This window comes from Labrus bergylta, chromosome 18 (assembly GCF_963930695.1).
Source record: "Labrus bergylta chromosome 18, fLabBer1.1, whole genome shotgun sequence".
NCBI lineage: Eukaryota > Metazoa > Chordata > Actinopteri > Labriformes > Labridae > Labrus > Labrus bergylta.
In genome coordinates this window covers 8,427,709-8,442,420 of record NC_089212.1, presented here as the reverse complement: position 1 = coordinate 8,442,420, position 14,712 = coordinate 8,427,709, and the positions used below count along the sequence as shown (strand labels likewise).

The window sequence follows — 14,712 nt, the reverse complement described above, 5'->3', positions numbered from 1 at the left end:
GTTTAGTCCTGGTCCTGGTCTACAACATACCTGTCTATGAGTCTGTTTAGTCCTGGTCTACATCATACCTGTCTATCAGCCAGTTTAGTCCTGGTCCTGGTCTACATCATACCTGTCTATCAGCCTGTTTAGTCCTGGTCCTGGTCTACAACATACCTGTGTTAAAATCAACCCCTCCTCGGGCGCTGATTTTCGCTTCTACTCACTTCCATCTGTCTCTGACAGCTGGTTTGGTAGAAGCGAGTTGTTTTGCACACAAACTTCAACTCGCCGTTGTAATCTGGTCGTTTAACTCGAGGAGAGAAAGATAATGTTCTGCATAAAAAGACGTGATGTTCTGTCCCAGCTAGCAACTGTGCTGACGTTAACGTAACTTCTGACTGATTCTAACAACGTCATTGAATTTGTAAAGTGTGATGTGCCGTAAGCTTGCGCAGGATTGTCTTAAGTCAGTCTGAGTGAAATCAGAGAGAGGTCTAAGACGATGTGGACGAACTGTCCAGACTTTATTTACACCATGACACCTGAAGGCGTTCTACATGTGTGTTCACACCTGCTGTAATGTGAGGTCATCCTGACGATTAAATCAAAATGACAGAGAGCGAATCGATTTGTAAGAAAATGTTTTGTATGTGCATGTGTGTGTGTGTGTGTGTGTGTGTGTGTGTGTGTGTGTGTGTGTGTGTGTGTGTGTGTGTGTGAGAGTGCTGTTTGTTTTGTGTCTTTTCCCTCCAGTTTGTCCTCTAACGTGTCGATCTGTTGTGTGTCTGTGTGACATAGTGTGTGTTTGTGTGTGGAGCCGCTGGGTGACATTTTCCATTCCAGGTGTGACAGCTTCTCCTCCTACTCCTCCTCCGACACACACCAAACAACTCCTCTCTGATTTTACCTGCCTCCCACACACACACACACACACACACACACACACACACACACACACACACACACACACACACACACACACACACACACACACACACACCTCGGCGACCACCTCTGTCTCAGCTCTGCCGCTCGACAAGCTAATTTAGCCAATTACACACAGGTGTGATGCTAATTTCCCCGAGCTGGCAGCCAGCTCCTGGAGGAGGTAAAAATAACGAAATTACACCCATCTGTCCCCCTGCAGGCAGGCGGGCTCTCCCACTGGGTGTCTGCTCCTCCACCACCACAAAACACACACCAGAGGCGAACAAACACACACAGGCTTTGATAATGGAGGAGAAGACAATGGGCAGTGTGTACGCGTGTGTCTGTGTGTGTGTGTGTGTGTGTGTGTGTGTGTGTGTGTGTGTGTGTGTGTGTGTGTGTGTGTGTGTGTGTGTGTGTGTGTGTGTGTGTGTGTGTGTGTGTGTGTGTGTGTGTGTGTGTGTGTGTGCGTGCGTGTGTCCAGGAATCCAGGCTGCAGCCACAGTTGCTGTTTCTCCTCTTTGTTTGCAGCTTTCAATAGATTCTCTCAGATACACGGCAATTTCCCGCAAGAAAAGAAGCAGCAGACTTCTGCCGCGGAGGGATGATTACGTGAAGCTGTTTTTTCAAAGGCGGCGAGTTGGATGTGTCCGTGTGTGTGTTGGTGTGCAAAGAGAGGAGGAGGAGGAGGATTTCTCAAACACAAAACAAAGCATGGACAGAGGAGACGGAGGCCTTCAGAGAGTGATGGAAGCTCTTCTGCAGCAACAAGCAGCCGTGATTCTCAAAGCAGACTTGAATTCATGCAAGATCCAAAGTTCACGTCTTACACATTATGTGTCTGAGGCAACAGATCATGTAAGCTACACAAAGCAACTATCCAGTGAGGCAGTAGTAGAGCGGCAGCTCCCTCGTTATGTGAGGCAAAGTTATTGTTTTGATCAATGGAGCCTGGTGTGCTCTTTAACTTAAAGTCTACCTGTGCAGGGATCCTTCCTGTGATGTTGTCAGACTCAAGCTGAGTCTGTTTCAGATTCTGCTGGATGCCATCGCTCCAAAGGATGTCACATGACAGCCATCACGGCCTACTTCACTGCCGCAGGGCGAAGCGATTCCAAGGCGTTTTGTATCTATCAGTCAGTTTGATCCAAAATTACATTTAAAAATATTGGAATCACGCAATCATGATTTGTTGCAGGGGCCTTTACGAAGCAGTTACCAAGGTGACTTCAGGGTTAACTCTGAGTTATCAGGACTACAAAGGAGTCCTGACATCAGCAGCAGCTCCACACCTAGAAACTGTTTCTTTGAAATGACGAGTCAGATGTCCCGCCCTTTCTTGATTCTGATTGGTTGGTGAGGGAGAAGTGACATCGATGAGCGTGGCACTGTTCTAAAAGTTGAACTGTTTTCACCTGAGAGCACAGCTACAAAGACCAGCTGATGCTGAGGACATTTTGCGCTCAGGGTGCTGAACTACATCCCATATGCTCTTTTGTAAAGCGTCTCGAGATAACAGTTGTTATGAATTGGAGCTGTACAAATAATGATTGATTGATTGATTGATTGATTGATCGACTTCCTTTTGGGGAGATCTCCTTTGTCAGGGTCAGTGACGACATATACCCTGAACTCGCTTCTTAGGACAGGCCTCAGACGTGCAGCCTGAAAAAACAAACAGACATCTTGGATTACAATGCATCTTTTGCACAACTTAAAATACTTGTGCACAAGTATTGTGTACGTCCATGCTTCTTAAAGTCTGGCGTTGAGGAGGAAACATATGAAAGGCGTGTAATCGAACTAAAAGTTGACATCAAATGTGTAGATTCTGTGGAGATGTGAGGCCGTCAGGAGATCAGCTCAGGTAAATGGTTATTGAGAGTCACTGACCTGACACTGAATGTGAACACTGTAATTATGCACCAGAGTTCAAATCAACACATGAAAGCAACTCGTGAGCCATGACAAACAACAACAACAAAAACAACCTGCACTTCTCAGGATTAACTAACTGATGATGTTTTGATCTCTTGTATTGTTATTTGGTTCATGGCAGCATTATGATGTAAGTAGTTATCTGTTAGTTAGCTTTCAGAGGAGCTCAGTAGGCTCAGGGTTTGATCAATATTCACTCTTTCCCATATATAGATTCTATTTTTTCATTTCTTCTATCTGTGATTATTTTATTCACAAGTCCTTGAGTTGATGCTTCAGCTGCTGTGACTTCTGAGAGAGTTTGTGCCTCTGTGATCTCTGGTCTGTTGCTGCCATCTAGTGGCCGTTTGTGGTAACAGCAGCAGTTTGCAGCATCACAAGTCTGGAAGAGCTTCAGGATAAAGATATCAATCAACTTTCTTGCCTGTCAGCCAGTCGTTTTCACAAGTTGCCTTATATATTTAGGGCCCGAGCACGAACCGAGCGAGGACCCTCTTGAAACCCTAATGATTATTAATTTATTTAATATGTTTTATTATTTTAAAAAAATCTAAGCAAAATGTTGTTTAATTTTCTTAGATATCATTTTAAATTAATAAATAAATTGAAGTTTCTTAAATGCAGTATTACTGCTGTGTACCTGAAATGTGTTTTTATTTTATTTTTTGTTCTTTATATATTATTATATTTATACAAAGTACTGTCAAAAAGATTGCTTTAATTATAATAATGATAATATTTGTATATTTTTATTTGTAATATTTGTTAATTTGTCCTGGTTTTTAGACTTTTAAATGTTTTGTAATTTTCTTTTTTTTGTTTCTTATTATTTGTTTATGAGCCATGTACAGCATTTAACTGAACGTGCTTTATAAATACATTTATTATATTTAATGTATTAAATATGTATTATTATTATTTTTCAATCTCCTACATATTATAATTTTGTATTTTTATCTATTATTATTTTTGATATTATTATAAAATATGTAAACCCTCTTTGGATTATTAAAAAGGATGTATTCAATGGTTTGAAACGGGCTCCAAACGGTAGGTGGCGCTGAACGTTTCCTTTGAATCATTTCCTGTTTCCGCTTCATTCACCAACGAAGAAGAAGCGGAGTGGCGGAAGAAGTCGTTGCTAGCATCTCAGTCTGTCTAATTTGACCTTTTTCGGGCGTTTAAAATGAATAACCTGAATAAACCTCAGGAGTTTGACTCGTATGAGATCGAGGAGCCGAGCGACGAGGAACGAGCGGAGAGCAGGTGAGAAACGAAGAAACCGTTAGCGTTAACGGAAGTGTAGCTTTAGCACCATGAGGCTAACGCGTTAGCTAGCATGCTAACATGTAAACAAAGTGGAACGAGCTGGAGAAACAAGTTAATTATAAATGTTGTATAATGTGTTTAAATTAAGGAGAGCTATTGTCTATTGGTGCTTATTTAACCGCTAATACTTTTTGTTTTCCTGTGTAAAAACTACTTAATTTAAAAATAAAACATTGAGATAAAATGAATTAATTCAGGACAGATGAATAATTGTTGATTAAATTGATTTTATCAGCATGTATTTATTTAGGCAGCATGATGTGACATCATGAAATGTGTTTTTATAGGTGGAACTAAACACTCAAAGTAGTTTCAAGGTTGAAAAAGTTTTATATTTTCTATTTGTTTTCATTTTTATTTCATGTTCAGTTTGAATTCGTCTTTAATGCTGGTTTGTTCGTATTAAATATGGTTAGATCAGTTTAAGTGTTTCAGTGGATCTGAATGTAAACTCGTCCCTCGCTGTGTCTCAGCTCAGAGGACGAGCTTGATGTGCTGCTGAACGGGACTCCGGAGCAGAAGAAGAAGCTGATCAGAGAGTATCTGACGGGGGAGAGCGAGTCCTCCAGCGGGGATGAGTTTGAGAAGGAGATGGAGGCGGAGCTTAGCTCCACCATTAAGACCATTGAGGGAACCTGGGGACCAACATCAGGAGGTAAAGCACACCTAAAACTACTAAATGAAAAGACTTTGTACTGTTACTTAATACACTGGAGATTATGTGGATGATGCTCTGTTGCACTGGAATGCAGGCTCTTATGGTGTGTGGTCGGCGTCTAAACCTCAAGGATACCATGACTTGTTTGTAGTATCTGAAACATTTGCCAGACTGTAAAATGAAGATAAATCCTTCTGTTGTTTGGTTCACCCACTGTGCTCTTTGAGACGGGGCCTCAGAGTTATCCTCATGAATTCAGATTTGTTTTTTTATCCTTCAGCGGAAAACTCAGGAGGCCAGGGAGGCGGCGGCGGTGCAGGTCCTGTAGTCTCTAACCCTCAGATGTACGATGAGGTGTATTTCGACTCTGACTCAGAGGAGGAGGACACAGCAAGTAAGCACCTTTGGCTTGTTAAAGGACGAGGATGAGTTGCTTTATTACAGTACATTTAAAACCTGTCAGTTTTATTCATCCTCTCTCTCTCTCTCTCTCTCTCTCTCTCTCTCTCTCTCTCTCTCTCTCTCTCTCTCTCTCTTCAGGCAGCTCCACAGGCCGGCGGCGGAGGCAGCGTACCATACAGACCAATGATGAGCTGCTGTATGACCCTGACGAGGACGACAGGGACCAGGCCTGGGTGGACGCCAGGAGGAGAGGGTGAGACACTCAGAAGAAGACATACTCAGATTTACTTAAACTTTCACAGTTGTCTGTTTTCTTTAAAGCTATTTGACTTCTTCTGTAGGTACAACAGGAAACGACCAGCTGCAGGGTCTCAACAACGGGGTCAGGGTTTACCCAGCAGCGACGCCATTCTCAATTGTCCCGCCTGCATGACGACACTCTGCCTGGACTGTCAGAGGTGAGAATTCATAAAAACCTGAGCAGCTGAAGGCCTTTGCTTCAACGGAGAGGGAGGGTTTATGAATGATTGACAGTTTTTATTTTTTCACCTGATTGGGTTTTTTTTTTTTGTTTGTTTTCTGTGTGTTGTATTAAGTTTTGAGACGTTTTTATTTATTTGTTATTTTTTTATTTTAAATTTATTTAACCAGGAGAACCTCATCGAGATTCAGAATCTCATTTGCAAGAGTGTGCTGGCCAAGAGCAGCACAACAAAAAGTTACAGACATAAAACAGAGTAATTACAAACACAGTTTAACGTCCTGGTTAATAATTAATGGAATTTACTGATTACCTGGTATCAAAGTGACCGGCTTTGTTAACGGATTATAAAGTCAGATTTTTGGATTAATTTTGCACACCTGCATGGTGGTTTTGTTCACTCAGGCACGACAAGTACCGCACACAGTATCGAGCCATGTTCGTCATGAACTGTAAGGTGAAGAGAGACGAGGTGTTACGTTTTAAAACCCAGCCGGAGAAGAAGCAGAGGAACAGGAAGAGGAGGCGGGGACAGAAAACAGAGACACCACTGGACGGGAGACCGGAGCCAACGCCGGAGGGAATGGACGCTGATGAGGTTTATAACCCAGTTCAGTGCTCCGAGTGCTCCACGGAGGTCGCTGTGTTCGATAAAGACGAGGTCTATCACTTCTTCAACATCCTGGCCAGCCACTGCTGACTCACAAGCAGAGATGTTTTTAGTACCTGGGGGTTTCCCTGATTTTTTCACCTCCCAGCAGCACTCAGATTCTTCCTGACCGAGGGGGAAGAATCCAGCTGTGGTTTCTCCATCGTCCAGGATCGGATCATAAACTCTGAAAGTCGATCACACAGATGGTCACTTAACGTTCCTGGAGAGGAGTCAACGCCCTCTGCAGTGAAAATGTTGCAGCTCCTCGTGTTACAGGACTTCAAACATCAGAGCTTTAGGCTCTTGATTGATATTAACATCTGAACATAAATAAAGCTGGGTGAAGCTTTAAACGTGTTGATACTATTATATAACTTTAAACCAGGACATATACATGTTTCAAAGGGTTTATTATTCAACACTACTAAAGGATAAAACTATTTGACATGAAATATAACATAGAAAATGAATCTCAGGGTCATTTAGAAATGGTCCCTTCGCATACAGTAGTTTGTCCCGCAGGCTGACTAAAAACACCCGAGCATCACAGCTGAGCAGACGCAGGTTCACCAGAGAATAACGGGACGATAAGGCCGTTCATTTTTTTTTCAATCATGATTCATCAAATTCTTAATCACATGTTTGAAATTCCATTATTTTGCATTTAAAAAAAGATTTGTGTGGCTTTTATTTTGAAAGTTTTTACTATCTTTAACTGAGAATACTTAACTCGCTATGTGCTTTCATTTTGAGTTGAATTCTTTCAGTGTAATGCTTTGTTTACAAAACCTCACATCAGTCAGCCTTCAGTTTATCTGACGCTGTAAAGGAATAGTCAGCAGATAGAACAGTCTGTTAACGCAGTCGTCTACAACAGCAACTCTTCTCTCGGCTGTACTTAAAGGTTGACGTGTTTAACAAGGTTATTGTTTCTAAAGACTACTTAAATAACTAGAATATGATCATACCTGCTTACAATCACATTGCAGAGTACGTGTTTGTGTTCAAAAGAAACACTCGTTACTTTTTATGACGGCTTCCATTTATTTTTTTATCAAGATGTGAACAAGTGATATTTTACAGTTTTAAATAAACACGTCATTGAATTTACATGATTATCATTTACTGGCCGTCTTTGTTATTTAACTTAGATATCATTCTCCGTCCATCGGTTATACACAGGTGATGCTCTTCAGACGTGACCTGTGGACAGACAGGCGGTCTCATGTTGTCCCTGGACGACCTACAGTATAACTGTTCGGCAGCAGAATGTAGAATGAATTGAAACATACTACAGTGTGTGCAAACAAGACAGGAAATGAAACTATAAGGTGTATCAGCCGTGAATTTGTGAGAAAAAAGTTTTATAACACAATGAAAGTTTATTTATATTGCATGTTTTAGCAACAAGGCGAGTCAAAGAGCTTCACAAATGACATCAAACCCATCACTACGTATAGAAAACATTAAAGAGACATTAAAATAGAAAATGTATAAATCCCTAAAACAAATGGTTAACAATCACAGGAAAGATTAAATATGTGAATATACAGAGAGAACATTAGATACAAATTAATGTAGAAAGAGACCTATTCGGCAATAAAAGGGTTAATTAATTATTACATTAAAACTGGTGGCTTTCAATGAAACATAAGCGCTTAGTGTGTTCTTTATTTTGAAACCGGATGTAGGAACTCCCTGGTGTGCGTCACAGCCCGAATTCTCGAATGCGGAATCGTGATTGGCTGAAAACGAGCAGCTCATGCCATAGCGTCATCACGTAGGAAGAAGAAAAAACGGCCAGTATTCGGAAATACAACTAAGTAGTCGTCCGTGAAGTTGGAATAATGGCTCTGGGTGACTGTTGGAAGCAGTTGTCGTGGTTTTATTACCAGTATCTACTGGTGACGGCACTGTACATGCTGGAGCCCTGGGAGAGGACGGTGTTCAGTATCCTTTTCCGTGTGAAACAACTTCCGAACCGGGCCGAGCTAATATGCTAATATGCTAACTTTAGCTAGAACGCCGCTAGAGATAACCGAGCTCCCACCGAAATACACACACATTTTACAGATTTTACGTACTAAAGTGTGTTAAATGTGTTAGAAACATCAGTTAATGAGTTGTTTAGACTGTAAATGTCTTCATAGCAAATTCGGCGTGTAAACTATGAGCTTGTCTGTTATTGTTTTTAGTAAAAACTGTTAGGAATCCAAAGTGTCCGCCAGCCGTCAACACGAAGGAAGTTATGATTTTCATAGTTTGAATCAACCTGAATCACTTTACCACACTGATATGTGCGCCGAATTGAAGGATAACCCTGTTGTAGAGTGAAATGTCTTATTTTGTTTTATAATGTTCGTGTTTTTACCGTTAAATTGAAATATATGGTTCACTGCTGTATGACGGGCGCAGCTTCAGGGTTCAATGTTTCGGTACTTGATATTTTTTTCGATTCAAAACAAAGAATCATTTTAATGTCCTTTTAATGCTCTATAGGATCGGCACTTTAACAATTGGAATTAATCCTTAAAAAAATGCATGCAGTCTTCTAGTCATTGTCTAAATTGCACAAAAACAACTTTGGCAACGTTTCTGTACAGATACCGAAAAGTTTCAACTGTTTTGCAATTTAGATAAATGTGCAGGAGTTTGTCTGCAATTTCTGATACCTGAAACAATGAAGTTACCCGATATTGGGTGCCTAGGAATTGTGTTGTTGCCGTGAAATCAAAACCTGAATCAGATGTTGAAAACAGTTTGAACTGGAGAGCTTCTTTACATCGTGTAATGATACAGAAGGGACGGCGCCCTAAGGTGGAGGGCATGAACACAAACTATCGTCAACATGTTTCGGCGCTGTCTAGCCTTCTTCATGACACACGAGGTGAAACAAATTTAAATACAAACGGGTGATTGAATCAGGTGTAAGCATTCGATTCACTCAGCGTCATGTTTCTATGTTTGTTTCAACACGTGTCTGTAACTGCCTGAAGAAGGCTGGACGCCCACACGCGTCTTTTAATCTTGTAGTACCTGCCAATGAGGAGGGCGTTTATTTGACCTTTCTCTTAAAGACGAGTGCCTTGGTTTGTCTTTTCTAATTACGGGTATCCATATTGTTTGATTTTATTCTGGTATCGTGACATCCCTACTTCAGGGAGCTCCTGATCCTCCGCATAGCTGCTCGCACAGCTTACCTCTTATGTGTATTGAATAACTGAAGCTTTGATCACAGTCAGACTTGAACCTGTATGCTCGGGGTGATGTATACAGGATCGGTGTATCTAGTTAATGGTGTTACGGCTGTACTTTGATCTGCAGGTTCACATTATTATGTACATGATGTATCGTCTTCCTACAGCTGGTGTCACACTCTCTGTGTGTTTCTCCTTCCCTCGGGGTCAGGTGTGTTTGTGTGAATAAGTCAGAGGTTGTGCTGTTGTCACTCTGCTTGTTATCAGAGTGCTGGTTCCCATCAAATGTTAATTCCTTCAGGATCAAATGGGGATCTCTGTTGATGAAGGATAAACCTGATTTCCATTTTACTGGAAGACCTCGATCAGGTGACAAATCCTTGACGTAAAACTCTGGCCTCCTCGTAGCTTTGAAGGAACTTCTCAGCAATATTTGAAAGTCCTGCAGATGGACCTTTGTGTTGAAGAAGGATTTTAACCTTAAAACTCAGACGTTATTGGTGACAGGTTACCGGTCGATCTGATGGTGATCAAGGACCGTTTACTCCCAGGTTCATTGAGGTGCAAGGATTGGTTTTGTTTATGGAGTCTGGTGGCTTTGCAGAGGGCGTTGTAAGGTCTGTCTCTTCTTTATTGGCGAGACAGGACATTGGAAAGATTGATTTCGGAGAGAGAGTGGGGAAAGGACCCGGGTTGTCTGCTTCGAAAACTACAGTGTCTGTACATGGGGTGCACCCTGTAAGGTCTGTTTCTAGTTCAAACAGCATCTTCTTCTTAAAAGAATGATCCATCTGTTGGGATCATTTCTGCAATGTTGTCTCACACTTCCGACCCTTGACCCTTTTTTCAGTTGTTACCAATCAGTAGAGAGAGTTTGCATTAGCAGGCCATCTGGAGAAAAGGCACAGCTACCTTGTTTTTTTTTATGAGCGCTACGCCATTTCTGTGCGGCCACTTTGAGTGCTCAAGTTGAAAATGTTTCAACTTTTCAGAAAGGCGCAGCTGACGTCACCGGCGCTCTTTTACAAATGTATGATATTCCCCCTATTTTTCTGTCCTACAGATTGTGTCCCACATTGTCCTCGCTCCGTGTCTGATCGGGAAATCAATTATCTCAAATTAAAAACTTGCGGTAAAAGAAACCGGAGCTGTGTCAGTCACACAACGGCCATTGTCATGGACACAGGACAGACGTGCAGCCCTTTTCTTCTCAGCGCACAAATGCTTCATGCTAGAGTGCACAGCCAGCACTGTCCTGTACAGAAAGATCGCTAGGTCCTTAAAAAGCAGTTAAAAATAACATGTTTGAGCTCATACACATTAATCAGGTGCAATTAATTCTCCTTTAAAATCCCTTTAAAAAGAAAACTAATGCAGTTAGTGGACGTCAATCGATTATATGGCGGCGTGATGTCGGAAACGCCAGAGTAAAAAACGTTTTCTTGATTAGTTTTTGTGCTCAAACTTTCAGCCTCTGTAGATCTTTAAGTGTTTTCATCTTTTTTGCATCAGAAGTTTGTCCTTAGCGTCTCCTCCTCAGACTCCCTGCTCATCTCCGTGGCCGGCATGGCTATCTACACCGGCTACGTCTTCATGCCGCAGCACATCATGGCCATCCTGCACTACTTCGAGGTCGTCCAGTGACACCATGACGCCGCTCGTCTGTCCACAGGTCTCGTCGGTCTCTGGCTTCTGGTCCGTTCACCCACCTGTCCGTCTGCTGTTTCTGGGGCTCCAGGTGGGGGTCGTGTAGAGGCAGAACTTCTCTCCTCTTCCTCCTCCTCTTTTCATCCGAAGATGATTCCATACCAAAGGTCACACTGCGAGCGCCGTGCTGGAGTTTCACAGTGGACGATGTTCTCCCCGGGACTGTTTGTCTATCACTGAAATGTTTGGGATTGTGAAGGACGTTCATCATGGAGGTGAAGCCTTAAAAGAGGGCGTGCTTGATTGTATTCCACATGTAACTTTTTTTATTTTTATCTCCGTAAATCAAGCACACTATGCTATTTTTGAAAAAGTGTAAATTATATGGATGTCTGGTTGTTGTTGTTTTTAGTCCATGGAGCTATGAAACCGTTGTTGTCTTAGAGATTTATTCAGGTATGAGCCAAATAAGATTAGACGAAGCCTGACGAGAGAAGCTTTCAGCATTTTTCTTTTCTTTTTATTTTACATCTTTTTTTAACGTACACATATCATGCAATGCAAACGTCAGCCACGGCAGAGAGGACTTATTTGCAGTTTAAGAATCGACAGTGCTTACACCTAGGATGCAGCTAGAGCAGGAACAACACATCGTTCAGGATCAGAGTAATCCAGCGCACACAGATTCATGTCAACTTTAATGCAGAGAAAACACTGGAGTGATCAAAGTGTTTCACTTTGTGGTGTCCTCTCCTCAGGTTCTCTTCTTCTCTTCCAGCATTAAAGAGAAAATGTCTGCATCTGCATTAAACTTCATGTGGATCTGAACAAGCCCGGTGTGTGCTGGATCACGCTGATCCTGATCCTTGTCATGGTTTGCAGCTCTAAAGCACTCACACCTCCACATGTCCTGATGCACATCAGCATCTTACAGCACATTAAATAAGTAAATAAGTTTTACTGTAAAAAGCATTCCTGAAGTATCCGAGTGATCGTATCTGTGGTAAACTCCAGTGAAGCATAACGTAGCTTTAATCACGGCTTCAAACCGTAACACACAGCTTTCCTCATCAAGCAGAACATGCAGCTCAATACTAAACAAATCCACCTACCTGTTTGCAAAGCAGTCTTTGTTTTGTTTCTGCAGAGACGATTAAAGATGGTTAAAGTCTGCAGACTGAAGCTCTGCTCCTCCTCTTCTCGTCTCCAATCACACCTGAGATCTAGCTCTCTGTGACTGTTGGTAAATGTAAATTAAATCCTGAAAAAACACTCCAGTCCAGCTGCAGCAACGTCAACATTTGAGTTAAACACCTGAAGGTGACCGAGTGCTGAAGCTGAACCCACAAACGACAAATAACGGATGTTCTGACAGTGCGAGGACCAAAAGCGAGACTAAGACATTGTGCAGTCGTGCTTCATTCAAAGTTTGAACATTTCTTTTCGTTTCTTTTGATGTTTGTGTCGTCCTGACTTCCCGAGGTCAAATCCAAACTCCATTAAAGTCATTCCAGACGTGCATTGTGATGTCGTTAACATCACAGTGAATCTTTATCTTACGACATGTCGCTTGTGAGACAGAGAACGTCAAACTTTAAAGGAGAACAGGATGTAAAGAACCATTTTCTGTGAAAGTTTCAAAATAATATATCCACTTGTGTAAAGAGACGCAGGATTAAGACGATGGTAAGAAGGCTAAAAATGACACGTAGAAGTCTCCACTGATGTTTCAAACTACAGCAGGAGACTGATGGTCTCCTCTTTGCACAGAAATAATTAAAGTTTCCAGTTTTTATCAAATTTTTATTTTATAATTCTCCACTGCTTGGCTTTCCCTTAGAGAAATGTGTTTCTCATTCCCTGTGACACTGAATTTCTCTCTTTGTATATAATCTTGTAAGCATTTTGTAAAGTTTTGTAGTCAGATATGATGGCGTACGGAATGAAATGTTTTTGGTTTTCCTGAGCTTCTGATGCTGAATACCTCTCTGTCTAAACTGGAATCATTAAAGGGATGTTTCACCAACATGAAGCTGTTTGTTGTCACTCATTTAAACGTCTGTTTGTGTTTTTTATCTTCCTCTGACAAACCAGAATGGAACACGTTGGTAACAAGTAGCAACTTTTGGTGTTGAAACATGAAGCTGATGCTGAAGTGTAAAATCCTGCAGTTCCTCAAGTGTCCACTAGAGGCTGGCTGCAGAAGCACAGGAAGTCACATACACACCGATTCTAAAAAGCCTGTTTTTACAGGAGAGATTAACATGTTTACAGCCTGGTTCAAAAAAACAAATAGATCTGATTAGCTCATGTCTCGATCAGCACACACTGTACAGGGGGTGAATGTTTTGATGACTCATCAGTTTTGATTTGATGAAGAATAAGAGTTATTCACAATAAGGCGTGTAGCTGACATGATTGACAGTTAGGTTCAGATATCATCGTGGGCACGGTGTAGCGGTTTGTCGGTTTGTCGGTTTGTCAGGAGGCTTCAAACCCGCCTCAGCTCCATCTCTCAGTCTGTTAGGTTGACTGAAAGTTAGACTGAGACAGCTTTTCCAGCATGGAGACCGCCATTGATGGGACTCCAGCGCCCCCTGCAGGAACAGACGGGGGACGGCACTCAGGCTTCGTACTTTAATATTTACAGTTCTTGGTTAACATGGGCTTAATTTTATAATAATTGCCATAAAATTAAATGTTTTGAATAAGATTAATGACATTACGTTCACTGTCTAAAGGTATAAATAACATTTTCAGCACAATCTTCCAACTTCCTGTTATTTAAAGAATAAAAGACAAATAAAAAATCACATCTTGTTCCCAGAATAGTTTTGTTTTCTCTCTTTAATTCCAGTACGAGTCACAACATGTTATTAGACATTTGATGAAAGCCTGTTGCTCCTTTTATAAACACATTCCTCTCTGTTGCAAAGTAGTGACGCTCCCCGCCCAGGGAAACCACCAGGGGGCAGCACCGAGCAATCAGCCACTGAACACAACTCCAGGGGGAGTTGACCCTTCTTGTAGACAGCCTCTGTGTGGTGCTTCCAGTCCAGTTTATTGCTCATGTGCACCCCCAGGTATTTATAGCACTCCACCACCTGCACCTCATCCCCAAGGATAGAGATGGTGCTTAGCTCAGGCCTGTCCCTCCTAAAGTCCACCACCATTTCCTTGGTCTTTGTTACATTTAACACCAGGTGGTTCTTCCCACTCCATGCAACAAAGTTATCCACCAGCATACTTAGGAAAATCAGTGACGCACGTTTTTCTGTAGAACTTTGTCATCGTAATAAAGTCATCAATCATCAATCAGCAGCTTTATTTAGAGCTGTTTACGACTTCCAGTCCTCTATAACACTTCCAAATAAACCTTAGGCATTATTTAACACACACACACACACACACACACACACACACACACACACACACACACACACACACACACACACACACACACACACACACCTCTCTCTCTCTCTCTCTCTCTCTGGCA

At 41.8% G+C, this 14,712-nt stretch overlaps 1 protein-coding gene across 1 annotated transcript; it reads left to right on the top strand.

The window, feature by feature from the left end:
- The first annotated feature begins 3,946 nt into the window (after nt 1–3,946).
- eapp (e2f-associated phosphoprotein) lies at nt 3,947–7,479 on the top strand. Its single transcript, XM_020641972.3, has 6 exons — nt 3,947–4,113; nt 4,650–4,831; nt 5,115–5,228; nt 5,375–5,489; nt 5,578–5,694; nt 6,123–7,479. Exons 1-6 carry the CDS (start codon nt 4,034–4,036, stop codon nt 6,415–6,417), a joined length of 903 nt encoding a protein of 300 aa, XP_020497628.1. The 5' UTR covers nt 3,947–4,033; the 3' UTR covers nt 6,418–7,479.
- Nucleotides 7,480–14,712: the final 7,233 nt, after the last annotated feature.